The sequence below is a fragment of the Pinus tabuliformis genome, chromosome 1_2 (genome assembly GCF_031772625.1).
Source record: "Pinus tabuliformis cultivar Carrire ecotype Pingquan chromosome 1_2, CPIR1, whole genome shotgun sequence".
In the NCBI taxonomy this organism is placed as follows: domain Eukaryota; kingdom Viridiplantae; phylum Streptophyta; class Pinopsida; order Pinales; family Pinaceae; genus Pinus; species Pinus tabuliformis.
In genome coordinates, this window is record NC_142298.1 from 584,667,672 (window position 1) to 584,689,767 (window position 22,096).

The following is a 22,096-nucleotide window of genomic DNA, read 5'->3' on the forward strand; positions in this document are numbered from 1 at the left end:
TTGGATCGAACCTTCACCCGTAGATCAGATTGGATCTAGAAAGATGAATGGCTGAGACCGCAAAGATTGGAAAAGTATTTGGAAAAATCGTACCACAGACCCAATTTGCAAACCTAACACAAGATTTTTATAAAACCAAATTTCGAACCACAGAGATGATTGAACCATAGACCCAAATCGATGACATCGCAGACCCGAATCCTTGTTATTCTTCACAAATATGGCACCGCAGACCGACACTACCGCTTATTCCTCCTTTTTGTATTGTTTTTTTTTCATCTTGTGAATAAACATAATCAGAAATCGTAATACTTGGACCAACGGAAAACTTAGGGACCTTAGATTCTTCGTGCTCCCAAGTTTCAACAAGTAATATAATATCAACATCATTCAAGATCCAACTTAGCTTGGGGCCTTTGTTCCATGGAAAGCCCTAGTAGTTGCAAGAAAGAATCCAGAGCATGTTAAATTGCAATTTATTACTATCTTTTTGGTTTCTATCTAGAATAACGGCTTTTCTATTTCTGATTATTGCCCATTTTCCTTCCTTCCTAGCTTCTTTTACCTTTTGAACCTCCTTTCTTAATTCCGCTTGATCTTCGAGAATGAGATCTTCATTTATAAATATTCTTGTTCCTTTTAGACTTGAGGTTTTAATATGTCATACTTATGGTCAGTAGAGCTCACCTTTATTCGGATCAACCTTCCTTTATTCTCAATTAATTTCCCCAACCTTGTTGCTTCTGTGAAACACGTTGTTTCAATTAGTAATCTATTATGTAATTATGTCTGGGCTATGGCTAAAGTATCCTCGTCTACCTCCTCTTTCAAATCGAAGATTATAAGCTTCAAGGCCCTTTTGTTATGCTTATCATCTAATTCTATCAATTTTTTCATTTCATCTTTAATTGGTTTGATATCTAATTTACATGTCACAATATTTAGGGTGAGGCGACTATTAATTTTTTTTTCTAGGTCTTTAATCATGTCTTTCATTTTAAGACTCTCTAAAGTATCAACATCTCCTTGCTGAGATGTTTGGTTCATATCTTGGTTTTATTTTTCTATAACCTGCAACCTAGTCTCCATTGCCTCCATTTTATTCTCCAATAGTTCTATTTTATTTTCTATTTGTTTTTGGATCTTGTCTTCAAGAGATGTGAATTTATTTTCCAACATGGCTTCTAACTCTGTTTGTAGCTTGACTTCTCTTTCTTCTCTATGTTTCTCTAAAGACTCTATATACTCATAAAGGCATAGAGTAACTGTGCTAGGTCTACCTTTGGTAATATTTGGTAGTTGTGGTGAATTATTCATACTTGAAAATATTTAAGTAAAAATGTATTAGAAAAATATAAGGAATGTGTGCACTTGATATCAACAAACCGAACCGCAGACCGCACGTGCCCCAGATTGGATCGAACCTTCACCCGTAGATCAGATTGGATCTAGAAAGATGAATGGCTGAGACCGCAAAGATTGGAAAAGTATTTGGAAAAATCGTACCACAGACCCAATTTGCAAACCTAACACAAGATTTTTATAAAACCAAATTTCGAACCACAGAGATGATTGAACCATAGACCCAAATCGATGACATCGCAGACCCGAATCCTTGTTATTCTTCACAAATATGGCACCGCAGACCGACACTACCGCTTATTCCTCCTTTTTGTATTGTTTTTTTTTCATCTTGTGAATAAACATAATCAGAAATCGTAATACTTGGACCAACGGAAAACTTCTCCTTTATTAAGTCTACAGTTCCGCAAAGGCTAGATTCAAGTACTAAAATCTGCTGCACCATGGACTGTTGATGTCTTTGGCAAGCGTACCACCTGCCAGTGTTGTATTCAGTGTCACAAAACCAATGCGAGGCTCCACCTTAGGGGTTTTGAAGATAACGACTGAGAGGGAAAACCCTAGCCGCAGAAGATGTCTGTGTCGCAAGATGAATATATAAACAAATCATAGATTGGGGTTACATTCATCAAGAACATAGTCGAGATGCCATTTTTGGCTTGACTCTGTAGGTGGAGTAAAACAATTTGAATGCGTGAATAATATTTTTCATAGAATAAATGCACAAAAGGGGTTTCACAGTTGTTTTTTTAAACATAAAGCGAGGGATTCAAACTCATGATCCCCTCATCTTGACATTAGTTACTTTCTAAATTTATTAAAACCTATGTGGCCCCTTATTAATGCAATGTGTTATGTGTTATAGAGAAATGAAACGTTATTATACATTTCCTACTCAAAACCACGTACACAATCCAACAAGATTCAAATGCACCAACACATTTTAAATTTCATCAAAACTGAAAAACTTTTGTTTGAAGAAACTTGTGTTTGAAGATAATTGTCAAGAGTTTTACAATGTGAGTTTTACAATGTATAGACTGCAGTTGCATTCATCTTGAAGAATATGCATAAATCGAGTCTGCTAATAGTTTGAAAGTATAAGTGTGAATGAAAGAGAGGTGATGAACAACAAAACAAGTACAATCATAACACACTTCCTTTACTTTAATGTTTAACTTTAAATACAATATTAACAATCTCAACTAGCTTAATTCTAATAAATGAATAAGTGTATTACAATGTGTTATTTTGTATGTGTTTATAAGGGTCTATAACACTTTTATCTTACAATAAAGTAATCCTACCTTCACCTTATATTTTTTTTTATAATAAATCCTTTCGAATTCTATAATTATAACTATTAAAATTTATTTTACTTTATCAAATTGAAGTCGAAATTAAAATTTGATGCATTATTGATTTCCCTCGCTGGAAATATATGTTTTATTTTTGCTAGAAATTGAAATTTGATGTATTATTGATTTCCCTCGTCGGAAATATATGTTTTATTTTTGCCATTTATTAAAATTAACGCTAACACTCATCATTTTTTTTTGCTGGGCTAATTTATTTGAGTTCATATAAATTTACTAAAAAAAATTAATCTTAATTATCAATTCATGTGATCTAATCTATATATTATATTTTTTTAACTTTCTATCCTTCTATATATTATTATAAATCTATCCATTAAATTTTATAGTATTATTATTTTGTATTTTGTATATTTATTTATTTATTTTTAATTGCGAGATCTGGTAGTAACTATTTTCATTGTAGTCCTTCGTCACTGTCTTGGCCATTACTTGTGCGAGTTTTCATTTTGTATCCGTTTACTCCTCTCCTTTTTTTACAACAATGATGTGCGGCTTCATCACCAAATAGTGGAAACAAATGTTGAGGATGTCTTATTTTATAAGCAGTTGTCTATAATGCGACTTTTTGGAAGTTTTTCCGGTCAAAATCCAGTAGCAATTTATTGGAATCGCAAGTTTGATAGCTAGTTTCTGCACAATCAAAGCGTTCCAGGGATTTTTCAAGGTGCTGAATCCAAATATGCAGTTAAAAAACCATTTTAACTGCAACAAATCAAGATTTAACCTCAATTTCTTCCGCCGTCATCGGAATCTCCAAAAAGTCGCATTATACACAACTCCATTTTATAATCCCATTTATTTTACTTTGAAAATGGAAGCTAATACAAATACAAATGGAGTATATTTCCACAATATTGTGTGGAATTCGACTCCAACACACCTCATGATCATCCAATGTACACTCTCTAACGGACTATAATAACTCATGTCACTTCTAAAATCTTGGGAAACCAAATACTATAGTCACAACTTTTTGAAGGGACAAATCTTTTGAATATAGTCGCAATTTTTTGAGGCGATTTTTTTTTTAAGAAAATCTGTAGTTTTTAGTTGAATTGAAATAATTTTTTTCTTAGTTTCTAGTTTTGAAATAACAATTAAATTTGTAATTTTAACCAATCTCTATCAAATTATGTTAAATTAGATAATAAAATATATAAAAAAATCTTTTTGTAATTTTAACCAATCTCTATCAAATTATGTTAAATTAGATAATAAAATATATCAAAAAAATCTTCAAAACATATAGCGAGTAGAGTATCACGCTATAGAACCAAATTCTGTCCAATTAAATAATAAAATGTCCAATAACCCTCCAAGAGCTAACAATAGAGTATGATGCTTTTGAATATAACCCCTTAAACTTCGAGCACGACGGTTAAACTTACAACAATCAGATGGGCACCTAAAAACGCCTAGAAAATGTAGCATCCACGTGGACTCCGTCTAGCATCCCAGTTTTATTAAGCGTTGGGTGGGCAAAATAAGACCGTCGCAGGAAAAGACGAGTAAACTCGAGTTGTAGTGCATTCAATACACACAACTAAACAAATTCTATCGTTCGACGGAAACAAATTACAGATAGGACCTTTGAAAAGCCAAAAGGAATTCAATATACAACCAAATTCCATCCTTGGACGAAAACAAATTACGAAATAACACATGGGCAGCAGCGGCTCTTACGGACAGGGTAATCACGTGGCCATACTTTTAAAGTTACTGATTTTGGTAGAAGTCGGCAATTTATATGGATGTTTGGGATCCAAAAAGGGAAATTTTGAACCCTACTAAAAATTTCTGCCTATTCATGTTACTCCGTGGCTTGGTTTACTGGAGCGCTGGAATTTTCCACACTGCGCGCCAAGAAAAGACAATAATCTTCACTATCTGAACTTCATCCGTGTTTCATACGTTACTACCAAGTTTGTGGATGGCTACTACCTTCTCTATATAAACCCAAGGGAAATAATAACTGATAGTGAGAAGTTTTCTGCGTGCTATGAGATTGACAGAGGTCAAGCTCGGTGCAGAATTGCTAGATGGTGAGACTGCGTGATGACATTCCACCATCTCTATTGAAAGTGAAAAGAAAATCTACACATGTAAAACAAGGAGACTTGAGGGAGTCATTTCAATAAAATAACAAACCACATCGATTTGTATCGCCCATATGTTCATAGGTTCATCTCATCACGAATGTTTTGATGGCATAATTGTCAAATCTCATAGTACTATTTTTATCACATTATTGTCATGTAGTCATGTGACGCGGCAGTACGAAATCGTTGAAAGATACGATGCCATTTTTTTCATCCCTTTCATGCATGGTACGCAGAATGTGAATAATGATAGCGATGGACGATATTTCCACAATCTTTGGTCAAGGTGACTCCTCGTGACACGTGAGCTTGATCAAGTGTACACTCTGCAACTCACAGGACTTCAAAAATTGGATTTTAACGGTTGCGTGTTGAGGTTTCTTTTGAATATAGCGGCACCCTTTTGAATACAGCCATTTAAATTTCTACTGTAGCACAATCAGATGGACACGTCGTAACGCCAAGAGGAGTGACGGACATGAATACAACTCTAGTGGTTAGTATTTACTTAAATTGCATTCAACACAACCAAATTAGAGCTTTGAAAAACCAAAAAGAGGGAGGAAAATCGAGTGGCAGCCGCCGCTAAGACCGTAAATCAGTGGCGTCACTGATTTTGGTATAAGGCAATTTTTTTTAAAGTGTGATAGAGATCGATAAAAAAAATCTTGCTTATACACTAAACTCGAACATCTAAAACTGCAATTATGCTTCAAATTTCTAATAATTCATGTAAAGTTTATGGCCAAAAAGAAGGTTCGCACATAATTTACTGAGAGGATTAGCTTACTCCGTGGCGTGGTTTATGGTATCTCTGAAATTTCCGCACCGCGCGCCAAGAAAAGACGATAATCTCATATATAATTGCTCCAACTGCATTCTATAACATGATTTTCCTTGCTCAATCTCCAGTTGACTGCTTCCTTTTTAAAATAAAATCTCTTTCAAATTGATAACGTGGTTATCATTTAAAAAAAAGCAAAATATTTTCTAAAAGTTTCTTTTAAAATAATAATGTGGTTCATTTAAAAAAACAAAATATTTTCTAAATAAAAATCTGCGCCAATAAAAAACAAAATTTCATTTTATATATATATATATATATATATATTATATAAAATAATTAAAAAAAATTATATGCTAAAATTATTTAAATTTTTTATTATTTTATACTTTATTTTTTTGATATATGTTCTCATCTATTTTGTCTAAAAATTATCAAATATTTTTGGCAGTTACAAGGTGTAATTTATAAAATCTTTGAATTTAAAATTTTAATCTATCCATAACTTCAAAAATGTAATATATATATTTATATATATATATATCTCCTTGAAAAAGATCAAATCTAATGATTTTTAAATAATTTTTCAATTTTTACATTCTAAAATAAGTTTGAATCTAGAAAGCTTTGATCTCTCTGGGGCTTTGTAGAACCGTGATTAAAATAGAATTATTTTAAACATTTACAACAATTATGAAATTTTTATATAATTCTTTTAAAATTTTGTAATAGTTATCTATAAATTAAACAAATTTATATTTTTAAATATAAACTATTTTTTCCAATGATAAATAAAAACATTAATTTTTTATTTTTTATTTTTTTTTCCTATAAAAACTCAAATATCTTCATGATTAAATTCAACATAAAATTAAAAAGTATTTTAATTACTTATCCAAGACACTCTATCAAGGGCATGGATTAACTACTGAACTCGTGGATAAATAAAATTTAATATATAAATACCATATTTCTATTTATAATTAAAAATAATTGAGGAAAAATGATATTTAACATGTAACGCCATTTTTTTTAGTCTTTACCAGACGTAGTATACCCACTTCGAGTTGGTAGAGATTTCAATCAAAATCCCTCCACCCAGATGAGGTTTCGATTGTCGACGAAGATTTCCCTGGAAGAGAAGAAGGGGTGGGCAGGGGAATCAAAAGAATCGATCCTAACGTTCAAGTGGATAATCTAAATACTATCAATAGTGTGTATACTTAGGAATAACTGGAGGGTAGGGAGATATACTTAGGAATAACTGGAGGGGAAGGAGACATCAGGTATCTAGTGGCTGGATTGATTTGTAATATCTGAAGAATTACGTGAACACGATCTGAAGCCGGTATTCTGCCAAGCATTGGCTCAGACCACTAGCGAATCCGCTTGGAGTTAGCTTGAACATGGCTTTGAAGGCTTTGGCTACAACATCTCGATTTACGGTCCAAAGCCAAAAGCTGGTGGAAAGAATTGTAGGTCTAAGGATGAAATTCATGGATACGTTCTACTTAAACTCAAAGGAATTTAAAGTCAAACTTAAATTGAAATAGAAAGGAATTTGGTCATATTTCGAAAGAAAACATGCCCTGGAGACCCGCATGCAGCAAGTGAAACAACATATCATTATGGATGACGCACTAGTGCCTTCATAATGGAAGAAGGAAAACTGATTAACAAAATAAATAAAATATGCAAATCCATTGCTCCCTTTATAGAGATTTTCTATGGAGAGGAGCTAAGAAAATTAAAATGGTCAATCGTTGTTTGGGAAAATCTTTGTCCCCAAACTGGTTTGGCAAACCAGTTTGGGATTGAGAGCTTTGAATATCTTGAATATGTTATTGGGAGCTAAACTATAGTCGAGGTGGTTTAAGAGAGGAAATGAAATTTGGGACAGGAAATATTATCACACTATTTTTTAGTTTGAATATTTAAGAATTATAGAGTATCTCTGAAGCTCTTTAATATGGAATTTAGCCTGGAAAAACTAGATTCTTATCCAAAGCCATGCCTTATGTGAGATTAGGAATGTCTACACCACTCTTTGCTAGGAAAAAAACTTGGAAATAGATGCCATGGCTGAGACGATGGGGAATTCCGAGGGCTAAATGAACTTAACTTAGAGAAACATTTATGTTAACCATAACCTATGATTTGGAGAGGTAGAAAGTGATAGAGGATTGGCTGACGCACCCAAGCTTGACTGCCCAGCCCTCTCCTGCTCAAGGGTTACAAAGTCATAAAATTAACATTGCTCATTTCTCAAGACCGAGATATGCTCAAAGATTACAAATTCATACAATTAACATTGCTCAAGACCAAGATACACTTAAGTGGGGTTATGAAATTGTTGTAGTTTCTACAACCTCATTTAAAATTTTCCTTTATCTTTAAATTTTTGGAGCCTCTTAAGATCATGTCATCTTTCGTTTCAAGCCATTAATGTCATGCTCGATCATGTTATCTAAATGTTCAAGTCTTCTTAAAAAAAACGTAAGTGTCCATCTACTTGCTTTCACATGCCCAGTTCTTAACGTCTTCACAGGTGCACATGCAAAGATAAACTAAGTGAACTTCATAATGACCGTGCTGCACACTCTTTGTTAGCAGAGATAAACTAAGTGAACTTCATAATGACCGTGCTGCACACTCTTTGTTAGCAGTCAATGTACAGTCCATGCCAATAATGATTGTGCAGTCTTGCCAATAGTTATTGCCTAATCAGTGATTGCGCAGTCCCCGCCAACAACGATTGTACAGTTCACTATCAGTGATTGCATAGTTCCCAATGATAGCAATCCTCTGCATATAGTGATTGAGCGTTCCTGCTTGACAGTGAGATTATACTTCTTCAGGTAAAAACTGTCACACTGAGATTATAGGTCTTTTACGCAAGCGTTGGGTCGGCAAAAAAAGACAAGTAAACTCGAGTTGTTGGTCATCACTAAAATTGCATTCAATATACACAACCAAATTATATCCTTCGACGAAAACAAATTACAGATAACACCTTTGAAAATCCAAAAGGAATTCAATATACAACCAAATTCCATCCTTGGACGAAAACAAATTACGAATTAACAGCTTTGAAAAACCAAAAAAGAAGGCGAAAATAACACATAGGCAGCGGCGCCTATTACGGACCGGGTAATCACGTGGCCATACTTTCTAAGTTACTGATTTTGGTAGAAGTCTTAGTTATTGATTTTGGTAGAAGTCGGGAGTTTATAGGGATGTTTGGGATTTAAAAAAAAGGGATAAATTTGAACCCTACTAATGCTGCTATTATATTTCAAATCTCTGCCTATTCATGTAAATTTTATGGCCAAAAGGGGGTACGCAAGTAATTTTCTAAGAGAATTAGCTTACTCCGTGTCGTGGTTTACTGTAGCTCCGGAATTTTCGACACTGCGCGCCAAAAAAAGACAATAATCTTATCTGAACTTCATCCGTGTTTTATACGCTACCCCTCGGTTCATGTGTGTGGATCGCTACTACCTTGTCTATATATATAGCGTGTGACTGGCCTGTGGTATCCGTGCATAAAAACAAAGCAAGCTCATTTGCAATTTATTGCGCTGTGTTTGAGTAGTGTTTGTTCATTGTATTGTGTTTAACTTGCTTCCTGGTCTTAGCAATGGGGGGAAGAACAATAGATATTTCAGTTTCAGTTGCAGCAACTCTAGCTTTAGGATTACTGGTCTATCTTCAAGGTGGTACTCCCCAAATTCAAATCTACTCTATTTTATGAGAATTACATTAACGAGCGATGTGTATATCTTACTTATATGTCATCAATAAATATGTGTTTGCTTTCCCAACCGCAGGAGTTGAAGCTGCAACATTTGTGATCCAGAATAAGTGTTCGTTCACTGTGTGGGCCGCGGGAATATCCGTAGGTGGCGGTCAAGCGCTCACACAAGGCCAGTCATGGAGTGTGGACGTGCCCGCAGGGACAAGTGCCGGGAGATTTTGGGGACGTACGGGCTGCTCTTTCGACGCATCTGGTAAAGGCAGCTGCAACACTGGTGACTGCGGCGGCTTGCTCAGCTGTCAAGCCGCTGGACGGTCTCCTGCAACGCTGGCTGAATATACTCTGAATGGGGCCAACGGTCGAGACACATATGACATCTCTCTCGTTGATGGATTTAATCTGCCTCTCTCCATAACTCAAGCCAAGCCGCTGGACGGTCTCCTGCAACGCTGGCTGAATATACTCTGAATGGGGCCAACGGTCGAGACACATATGACATCTCTCTCGTTGATGGATTTAATCTGCCTCTCTCCATAACTCCCTCGGACTCTAGCTGCCCAACCGTTGACTGCAGCAGCAACATAACTGCCAGCTGCCCTACAGAATTGAAAGTGGTCGATGGATGCGATAGTGCTTGTGCTGCTCTGAATACTCCCATCCATCGACCACCTCCGAGCTGGTACCCGCTGTGCTGGCGCATTTTCAAACCAACGCCTCATTTTCAAACCAACGCTCGCTAATTTTCAAACGATCCCTCGCGCCAAACATTCATTTGCTCCATTCGCCTTCCCAGAACACGTCCTCTGCACCCCTCTAGAGCATTCGTTTCTCCTGCTCACGGTGCTGATGAGATTAGAGCCCACATCGACCGGCTATTCCTTGTTATATAAGACACTCCTCTCCCTGGCCTGCTCTAATCTCATCTTCATTCACATATTCTGAATCACTAGAAATTTTTGTATCCATTCCACTGTGATTGAATTCCATTACTGCGTGTTTGAACGAGAAAATGTCTCATCACCACCACCACAAACATCATGAGCAAGGGCACCACCATAGCAGACACCATCAGAACGAAGAGGAAATCAGAAGGCCGGGAATTGTTTACTATGGTGAACCGGCAGCCCAGGGGCAGATCTGTACGCTGTAGACTACGAGAGGGCTACGAAGGAGCAGAAACATCATAAACAAATGGAGCATGTAGCGGAAGTGGGAGCAGTCGCTGCAGGAGCGTTTGCAATGGTGAGATATCTTTTCGAGTCCTTAATCTCAATTTTCAACCCATATACAGACCTGAATTATTTTAATATACCATAGCTAATTCTGACAGAGATCTATTAAAAACAAAGCAATACATATAGGGGATATAACAGAGATCATGATGGTTGATAATGCCAATAAATTCGATCGATGGGATTTAAAGTTTAAACTTTGTGATTTTTTTGGTAAACCACTGTTAAATTTAACTTGATTATTGATTTCTGCATTATTTCGTAATAGGATGAACTGAAATATTTCCATAATTTGCAATTAAGGGAAGGATTAGCTTAAATTATCAATAGGATAATGATAACCGTTATAAAATGAATGTGAATATTGATATAATATTTTGTGTATGCAGTATGAGATGCACGAAGCAAAGAAGGATCCAGAGCACGCTCATAGGCACAAGATTGAGGCAGAGATTGCAGCAGCTGCTGCAGTTGGAGCAACCGGATACGCCTTGTACGAGCATCACCAGAAGAAGGAAGGTCATGGCAAAAAACAACACCACCATCATCACCACCACTAGCTGCCCACAACAAAGCATTTAATTTAATTTCCTTCTTTAGCTAAAGAAGTTAGTCATTATTTGATCACTGGTTTCAGCTTCTTTTGTTGTTTGAACTTTATATTCAGTGTGGCGTTATGGGGTTCAGATGAAAATTGAAATTGAAGTCAACTGATTCATCTGTCCTCTTCCATATGTTCATATCAGTGTGCTTTCCTGTATGTACCTTTCAGATCCATGAGATCGAATCCGTTTGAATCGGTTTGTTTTGTGAAGCCAGTAAAGATTTTATTGTGAATAATCCATCACATTGTGAAACAGTTATCATATTATTGTTTATATGGAGTTTGTGATTCTTCAACACTGTTCCAATATTTTATTTAAGGTAGAACTTGTAGAATTTCAAAAAAAAATGGAGACTGATCAGAGTCAGGTTAAACAATTCACTTGATTTTTATTAATCAAATTACTAAATATTTCCAAATTTTACAATCATGTTAAATTCAACTCCACCATGAAGACTTTAACATGAACACAATTCACTTTCAGAAAAGCCATTGACAATGTTTGCATTGCATGAACCCAAAAGCCTTTTAAATTGTGAAAGGCCACCATGGACAATGTTTGTATTGCATGAACCCAAAAGCCCCTTAAATTTTGAAATGTTATATCATGAAGGCAATGTCTTTAATCGTAACTCTGTAAAATTTATCCCTAACAGTTTTTGCTATATAAACATCGAATCGATGATACTCACGCTTTATAAAATGGATTGAATCTTGATCAGTCGAGGACAGCTTTTGGGGTTTGAAAAAGGCATGTCGGACGAGAGAAGAAGAATTTGATACCAGGGTCGAAGGGATATTAGGGTTCGAAGAAATGGTATTGTTATGGGAATCCATTTGAATAAATAGGACCTATTTTGGTAGTACAAATTAAGATAGAATCTCAGCGCCTATGTGAGTCAGGATGTGGGCTCAAGCAACATAATATAATCAAACAACTTTATTCATCATACTGCAAACAAATTGGCAGTAGTATGGAGTAATTATGAAATGTGGCCCTTTGTTAATAATATTTCTGTCATGCTAGAGGCTTCCTCCCAGTGTTGTCTCATAATAAAAAATTATAATGTATCCCTGAATATTCTAGTCTTTTCTAATGCTAATGGCTTAATTTTCCCTTGTACTGGGGGCTTGGATGTTATTGCTACTTAATAGCATAAATTAGGAATTAATTCAAAAGATTAGAAACTACAATTTCAGCATGGGTTCTTCAAGCTGTTGCTTCTCAATTAGACCATCTGATCAGTGTCTCCGGCATAAGTTCAGTATTTAGCCTATATATTTTGAAAGGTTTTTGAATTTTCTGTTCCTTCTCATATACTTTTTAAATTCACCTATTTTGAGCTTGTTCCTCAGGGATCAAATGGTGCATCACTTGAGTTCCTGAGAGCTGATACGGATTAGTACCTTTTTTATTTAGAGTTGTATTTCCTTTTTTTCCACATAAATCTTCATCTCCTCCACTAAAAACAGCTGCAAATTAGAAGATAAATGGGTCTGTAGACCGACTGCAAAGGACTGCCCGTGATAGAGAAACGAACTAGAGTTTTGCTGGCTCGTATGGTATATGAGAGGGGTTTCATATTTGAGGGTAGAATCTGTTTATGATAAGGACATATTGTTAACTAATGTAGATTCTAAAACAGAGGATGGCTTGGAACAAATAGTATTGGAGGAAAGAATTTCCTAGTTCTCATTCTCCAGGTTTAGATATGAATATGGCAGCATTTTTCTTGTCCTTGGGAGACCTAGTGTATGTTTAGGTGTTGAAGCAATCTTAGTGTATGTTCAGGGGTGGTGATTTTCAACGCCATCACAGCAGAATTTTTTCACAATCAGTGAATAAAAAACAATGAGAAAGCCACCGGCCATGGGAAAATGGGAATAAAGTCATAAATAAAAGCAAAGGGAATCAAAGGGCAGAAGAAAAAGGAAAAATGCAACAGCTTGGACTTGTGGACAAAACTGCAAATAAAATAAAAATTCCAGGCCACTTCAGCAGGAATGGCGTGGATAGTTTTGAATCGAGTGGACCTCTATTTATCTCGCAATTTCCTTAGAGTCTTCACGGATTTCCATGGACTTGTTGTGCAATGGTTAGTGATCAATTTGGATAATGGTTTCCTTGCCCATCAGATAGTGCTTCCACTCCTTAACAACTTGAACCAAGGCATAGAGTTCCTTATCATATGTAAGGTAGTTCAGGACAACCAACACCCCCCCCCGCCAACCCCTATGATACATATTAGAATGATAACATACCGACTTACCCCTTGCCATCAAGACCACTCCAATAGCATATCCACTTGCATCTTTCTCCAAATCAGGACATGCCACTAAAATGGGTCTTGGAAGCCAATTCCTCCAATTTTTCCACCCAGAAACTACCAAGATAGATGTCAAATTATATAATAATCCAATCCAAATGACCTTGCTTCATTGACAATTAAGATCATATTGATTTCATTTCATTGCCCCTTCTCATCAGTCACAACAGATGGCTTTCAACACGTTACATTCAACAAATATTTTCTAAGTTATCCTTACTGTGAACCTTTTCAACAAATTCTTCAAGGAAAGGAACAGACTTAGGGCATGATAATTAGGGAAAATGTTGTTCAAGAGTAGGTACTCAAAGAATATTATTATAACTCCTTGCATAAGTTCTATTTATGTTAGTTTGGTTGGGGGTTCTAACATCTTCTTGGACACTAAAGCAGTTTATTTATTTTCTAGGTAAATCAACCTGTTTCTCTTTTGGAGAACATGGTAACACATGCAATTTCCCATTTCTAAAATTTTGAAAGTGGCACTTCAAAACCCACCCCATTTCAAACATCACAATTACACTACAACAAAACCAGCGATTAGCGTCCCTTTTTACTTCTTTTTTTGCATCTAGAGCCCATTTTTGGTGCTATTTGCATCCATTTATCAAATATGGTGCAAAACTTGACACAAAATTTGCATCAAGTTTTGCACCAAATCTTACACCAAGTTTAGCACCAGGTATTGCAATAGGTTTTGCACCACGTTTTGCACCAGATTTTATGCCAAGTTTTGTGTCATCCTTTGCACCAGGTTTTGTTCCAGGTTTTGCATCAATTTTGGCATCTATTTTTGTTTGACATACTTTTGCATCCTCATTTGCATCCACTTTTTGCACCTACACTTGCATCAACTTTTGCATCGACTTTTGCATTTTGCATCCTTTTTTAAATCATTTTTTGCATCCATTTTTTCATCCATTTGTGCATCACTTTTGCGCACGTTTTACATCGAGTTTTGTGTCTAGTTTTGCATATAATTTTGCATCTACTTTTGTTGCATCCACTTTTCCATCTTGTTTGTCATCCATATTTACATCCTCTTTTGCATCTATTATTGTACCCACTATTGCATCTAATATTTTTGTGCCACAATTGGCGCCTAGTTTGGCACCTCCTTTTGCACCCACTTTTGATTATAATTTTGCATCCACGTTTGCATCCTCATTTGCATCTAGGTTTTCATCAACTACTACATCTATTTTTGCATCCCTTTTTGTATCCAATTTTGGACCAGGATTTGCATCGGGTTTTGTGTCTCGTTTTGCATCTACTTTTGCATCGACTTCTATTGCATCCACTTTTGCATACAATTTTGCATCCACTGTTACACCCATTTTAAATTTCACTTTTTGCATCCCTTTTTACATCTTCATTTGCATCATACTTTGATTCTTTTTTTTCATCTATCATTACATCCACTTTTGTTATGCCATAATTTGCACCATGTTTTGCACTCACTATTGTATCCACGTTTGCTTCTAATTTTGCATCCATGTTCACATCCTCTTTTGCATCAAATATTGCATCTATTTTTGCATCCACTTTTGTGTCAGGTTTATGCATTGGGTTTTGCATCTCGTTTTGTATCTACTTTTGCATCTACTTCCATTGTATCCATTTTTTTCATCCAATTTTGTTTTGCCTGTTGCATCAATGTTTGCTTCCACTTTTACATCCATTTTTGCATCTTATTTTGCATATTTTTTGTCTATTGTTACATCCACTTTTGTTGCACCATATCTTGCGCCTACCATTGCAACCACATTTGCTTCCATGTTTGCATTCACATTTGCATCCTCTTTTGTGTTCAAGTTTGCATCAGATATTGTGTATGTTTTTGCATCCCCTATTATATCCACTTTTGTTTCATCCATTTTTGCATCTACTTTTGTGTTCATTGTTGCATCCACATTTGTTTCACCACAGTTTGTGCCAAGTTTTACACCTACCATTGGACCCATGTTTGCTTCCACTTTTTCCTTCATGTTTGCATCCAAGTTTGCATTGACAACTGAATCTACTTTTGCATCCACTTTTGTGTTAGGTTTTTCATGTTGTTGTGCATCTACTTATGTTGTATCTACTTTTCATCCAATTTTACTTCTATTGTTGCCCCCATTTCTATGTTCGCTTTTGCATCCCTTTTCCAACACTCATCATATTTTCTGCATTGATGATATTCCTTATGGCATTGAAAATTATGAACAATTGATGACAATGTCAATAATATTGACAATGATGAAAATGAAGATGATGGCGATGACATGAATTGTGATTATGATGATAAAGACGATAGTGGTTACAATGACATTAATGATGATGATGGCAATGATTATGATGATGACGACGCTAATGACCTTGGCGAATCTTCCCAATTTTAGATGTTGTCATTGTCATAATCATAAGCATTATCTTTGGTGTCATCATCATCATTTTCATCTAGGTCATCATCAAAAACAATAATGGCATGAATGATGATGATGATTACAACAATGTTGATAGAAATTACATTAATGATGATGATGGGGATGATAAAAATGACAATGACGATGATAATGGTGGTGATGATGATGATCATCGATCATCTCTCAAAAATAGAGTTGTTATTTCTCTTACGTATATCAATGTGTCCTAAACAACCCTTTTCTAGCACTGATCACATTTTTTGGGTTGATGATATTTCTTACAACGTCTATAATTATAAACAATTGCAAACAATGTCCATAATGATGATGATGATGGAGCTGATGATGATGGCATGAATGGTGATTATGATGATAATGTAATGATGGCAATAACGATGACAAGGATGATGGTGATGATGATGACAATGATTATGATAATGAGAATGAACAATTACTAGTTTCACTACCATCTTCTGGATACATATTACTATCATACTTCTTAAATTTTCTGTCTCTCTTGAGGTATCTTACTATAATGGTGTTGTCAACACTAGAAAGATATCTTGTTGTAATGGTGGTTCTAATGTTAGCACTAGCAAAGTTTTTGTTAAATTTTGGTTAAAAAAAATCGATTTATGCAATTATTTTGACAATCTATGTAAAAAAGTAAATAACATCCAATTATTTTGACTGTAGTCCCATTGATTATCATGAATTCAGCAGTCTGAAGACCATCTTCTACATACATATTATTATTAAACCTTTTGCATTATATCCCTCTTATATCTTGTTGTAATGGCAGTATTAGCACTAAAAAAATATCTTGTTGTAATGGCGATGTTAGTATTAGCACTAAAAAAATCACTAAATTTTGGTAAAAAAAAGTTTATCATTTATTTATTTTTAATTTGGGAAATTTTTTTTTTTTTTTTTTTTGTTTTTAATTCTATTTTTATGTAGTAATATTTTTTTTGGTTGAATTTTGGTAGTAACTAGTTTTTGGTCGAATCATATGTATTAACCATGTTCTTTATGCTACAAGTCTAATTGTTGGGACAAAATTGCTCTTTCAAATAAGTTGCAAAAGCTATTTTACATCCATTGTTGCACCCATGTTTACACCCACTTTTACATCCCTTTTTGCATCCTATTTTTCATCTTCATTTGCTTCTTTTTTTGCATCTATCATTACATCTACTTTTGTTGTGACAAAATTTGTTCCATGTTTTGCACATACTGTTGTACCCACGTTTGCTTCCAATTTTGCATCAATCTTCACATCCTCTTTTGCATAAAATATTTCATCTATTTTTGCATCCACTTTTGTGTTGGGTTTTGCATCTCATTTTGTATCTTCTTTTGCATGTACTTCCATTTCATCCATATTTTGCATCCAATTTTGTTTCTCATGTTGCACCCGTGTTTGCATCCACTTTTACATCCCTTATAGCATCTTGTCTTGCATCTAAGTTTGCATATTTTTTTGTGTCTATTATTACATCCACCTTTTTTGTGCTATTATTTGTGCCATATCTTATGCCTATCATTGCAACCCACATTTTCTTCCACTATTGCATCTATATTTGCATCCTCTTTTGTGTCCAAGTTTGCATCAAATATTGTTTATGTTTTTTGCATCCCATTTCGAATTTACTTTTACATCCACTTTTGATTTGTCTAGTTTTGCAACTAATTTTATGTTCACTATTGCACCCATGTTTGGCCCATGTTTAAATCCCTTTTTTCATCCAAGTTTTCCTCCATTTTGCATTCAAGTTTGTGTCCCTTTTTTTTTACATTCATTGGAGTATCCACATTTGTTTCACCACAATTCATGCTAAGTTTTATGCCTACTATTGTGCCCATGTTTTCTTCCACTTTTTCATCCATGTTTGAGTCCTATTTTGTGTTCAAGTTTGTATGAACTATTGCATCTACTTTTTCATCCACTTTTGTTCAATTTTTCTGTCTTGTTCTGCATCTACTTATGTTGTGTCCACTCTTCATCCAAATTTACGTCTATTTTTACCCCCGTTTTTTTGTTTACTTTTGCATCCATTTTCCAACACACATCATATCTTTTGCATTGATTATATTTCTTATGACATTGAAAATTATGAACAACTGATGACAATGTCAATAATTATAACGATGATGATAATGAAGATGATGACGATGACATGAATTGTGATTGTTACGATAATGACAATGATGATAAAGACGATGGGAGTTACAATGACAATGATGATGATGCTAATGACCTTGGCCATTCCTCCCAATTTTTAAATGTTATCATGGTAAAAATCATAATAATTAGCTTTGGCGTCATCTTCCAAGTCATCATCATCTGATCATCATTATCATTATTTTCATCTTGGTCATAATTAAGAACAATAATGGCATGAATGATGATTATGATGTTCATGATGAAGATGACAAAAATTATGATAAAACTTATACTAGTTATGATGATGGGGATGATGACAATTATAATGACGATGATAATGGTAGTGATGTTGATGATCATCAATCATTTCTAAAAAATAAAGTGGTTATTTTTCTTTCATATATCATGTGTCCTAAGGTTGGTGATATTTCTTATGATACCTATAATTATGAACAATTGACAACAATATACAAAATCATGATGATGATGATGATCATAAAGAAGACATGAATGGTGATTATGATGATAATGAAATGATGACAATAATGATCACATTGATGGTGGTGATGATGGCAATAATGAAGATGATGACCCTCCCTCTAAACTAGCGAGGTACTCATAATGAGACAAAAAAGTACTCTCAAGTTGAAATATTCATATAAGAAGGGATCTAGATTGATAAGCATCAATTATGATTTACATCATCATAGCCAAAATTTTCAAAATAGTAAGGCCTTGACTAACAAGTTTATCTCTCCATTAGATCAGAGCACAATTTTGGGAGGCATAAATTTGGACACCACTGCATTTCAAGGCACTTACCCCACCAAGATGTTTACCAGGTATGTCCTCACATGATCATTTCCTAATCCACTATCATAATATTTGACACCAGAAAATGTCAATCCTCATGACTATTCTTATCTTGGATTAATGTACTTGACTTATGGCGATTAGTCCTAGTCAATGTCCAAATTCTCAAAGAATTTTGGTCCCAGATGTTTATCCAATCCACCATTATCCCTACTAGTGACTTTACTAGGCTTACGATTGTTAATCCTAGCCATAGTACATGACACATGGATAACATGGTGTCTACCCTCACTCCCTCTCAACCAGGGAGGAAACATCCACAAGCATAAGATTTTCTCAAGAATACCCATCATTTTCGTAGAGAATAACATCATTAATTTGTTTTCATCACATGACGACTTTATGATTAAGCATTCATAGATTTGTGGCAAAATATTTCCCCTTTTGTATTTGTGATGAAATACAATAAAAAAGTGAAAGCCAAAATCATTAAACATACACTATATTGATTTATCTAAGTCTAAACTCTAAGGTTGAAGTGAAAATTCATGTAAATCTTATATCTATGAGTTGTGCCAAACTTATGAAAACCTTATTCCCTAAGTCCTATATATAAGAAAATGAAAAAGAAAGAAAAATAAGGGCCAATAAATGGTAACTCATGTATTCACTCCCTCTTTGGAAAATATATGAATATATACACTCCTAGTCACACTTGATCACATGTATGTGATGGTTAAATCATGAATTCTTCTTTTCTCCTTGCATTTTCACTTCATCATTTAAGCACCTAATTGAGGATCTAAGGAATGTTTGTTTCCTAAGGCTTTCATGTCTACTCTTGGTTTACTTATGTCACACTATTGTCAATTTATGTGACAGAGTGAAATACATAAGTTTGTGGACTTATTATAGAGGTGTATTGAGTTCGTAACCACACACACATGTATTACATCTCATTGATCCACATGTGTGGGTTGGAGACTCATTTCTTGACAACTTTAATGGAGACTACTTTGTGGCTTTAATGGTATAGCTTACAAAATATCTTGTTAAACATTTCGATTCATTCTTTCTTTTCCTCGAGACACTTATAATATTGAAGTCACTCCCAACAATCCATGGAGATGGGGAGTATAAATTACTTGTGCTAGAAATAGAATTGAGAAATAGAGGTTTTCCATTTGCGATATTGGAGTCATAGACATTGGATACATCGTAGTAGTCCTCAATGTCAATTAACTAAAATTGTATTGTCATAATGCAAAAAGAGGTAAACATATTGGTAACCTTGATGTCTTAATCATTTCAAATAATAACCATTCCACCCAAGTATCTCTAAGCATCAATCACTACTACTTGGAAATTCCTCCCCCATTTTCTAATTATATGAGGTTGAACCTCACTTAATATTTTTGCTTCTTATATCAACATTATTTATGGGTGCTTTGCATACCATTTTTCTTTTAGGAGTTTGTTTTCGCTTACTATTGACGCCCCTCATGTTCCAAGACTATTTTCATCAAAAATTTACATAGAAAGAAAGTATAAAGTGACTAAAAAGAAACATGTCTCAAGATTTAAGTGCTTGGAAAATTCCACTTCATGACTCCTATATTTCCTTAACCTGGGACCAAATGGTGAACTTGATGGCCTTAAGGGAAATTGATCAATGAAAATCTAAAAAAGAGGTGATTTTTGACTTTATCACATACAATTTAATATACTAAAAAAAATATCCATAACAATTTCATCAACCAATGAATCATTAAAAAAAATATCCAAAACAATTTCATCAAGCAAAGAATCATTTCATTATAAAATACAATCTATAAACATTTTGGGAAAGTTTTGCTAAAACATGCTTAAAAATCAGCATATTTAATATTAATATTTAACAATAATATGGACAATAACATATTTTAATAAATTAAATAACATATTATCAAGCCTAAAAAATGTCACTAACTGAAAACTACAAAGAATGCAACTAATGGAAATGACCACTCAAGGCCACCACAAGACAATTAATCTATTAAGACCAAGATTAATGGGGACAAAGATCTATAAAGGACAAAGGAAAACCTATTTTAACTTTATTGTTTTATTAGCCTGGTTCAAGATGAACATTTCAAGATATCATGAAGAACATAATTAGTTTTATTGCATTAAGAAAACCCAAGCACATTCTATAACTTAGCAAGAAAGAGATGTATAACACCCATCTCAGCAACATGACACATGACATTAAGCTACTTTACTATATATAATTTAAACTCCTATCATAAAATCACAAATTTAGCATGAATGGAATGTTTAAAATCCATTTTTATAAAAACAAAATATAATTTTTCTTATAGAAAAATATACCAAAAACTAAATATATTTTTCTAGAAAAAAAAATACTAAAACTAAATATATATTTAAAAAAAAACTAAAACATAAGCAAACTAGAATTTGAATTTGACATTCTTGGTCACTTTCGGAAACATATGGTGGAATGTAATCTCTTTATCCTCATCTTTAGCTTTTTCCTAAAAAATTAAAGCATACAAAAGTGGGAAAGAGCCATAAAGCATGGGGAAGCTTTTTCCTAAGCACAAAAGCATCTAAAAAGTGGAAAATTCCTTTTTTATATGAGGAAACATTATTCACCCAAAAGATTTTTCCCAAATTGAACTAATGAGGAATTTTGGAAATCTTCATAGCCTCCACTTTCCTATATATTAGAGGCTTGGCCATTGAAAAAATGATGGGAATTTTGTATTCTCATGCTCTTGAGATCTGTCTTGATAGGGAGAGTTTTGGAGCTATGAGTTGGGGGAGGTGATGTTGCAACTATATCTAATTGTTGTAACTTTCCTCCAACTCCTTTATTCATATAGATCAGTTGTTCTTCCTTCCATATGTTTCTATTCATTCTTTACTTCTTCTATTTAACTAATGTATGAATGGGTTTTTGGTTTATATTTATTTATTCAATAATATTTATATGTTTTTTATAGTTTTGATTATTAAGATATTATGTTGTGAAGGTTGCTTTATTCTCTCTCTTATGTGTAGGACCAAGCTTTGGAGCTAGCTAGGAGCGCTTCTTGGCTATACGAAAAACTCCAAGAAGACCTGCATGCGAGGACTCACAAGAATTCATTCTCTTTTTCTTA

General features: G+C 34.3%; 1 protein-coding gene and 1 pseudogene across 2 annotated transcripts; both read left to right on the plus strand.

Annotated features, from left to right (window-relative positions):
- The first annotated feature begins 8,998 nt into the window (after positions 1 to 8,998).
- Positions 8,999 to 9,850, plus strand: LOC149207000 (pathogenesis-related thaumatin-like protein 3.7). The gene is made up of 2 exons (XM_089393832.1): positions 8,999 to 9,340; positions 9,455 to 9,850. The coding sequence occupies exons 1-2, from the start codon at positions 9,265 to 9,267 to the stop codon at positions 9,847 to 9,849; spliced, it is 471 nt and encodes a 156-aa protein (XP_089249958.1). The 5' UTR covers positions 8,999 to 9,264; the 3' UTR covers position 9,850.
- A 540-nt stretch (positions 9,851 to 10,390) lies between these two features.
- Positions 10,391 to 11,513, plus strand: LOC149207001 (uncharacterized; annotated as a pseudogene). Its single transcript, XR_016251977.1, has 2 exons — positions 10,391 to 10,623; positions 11,003 to 11,513. The product of XR_016251977.1 is annotated as an uncharacterized LOC149207001 (transcript).
- The last annotated feature ends 10,583 nt before the right edge of the window (positions 11,514 to 22,096 follow it).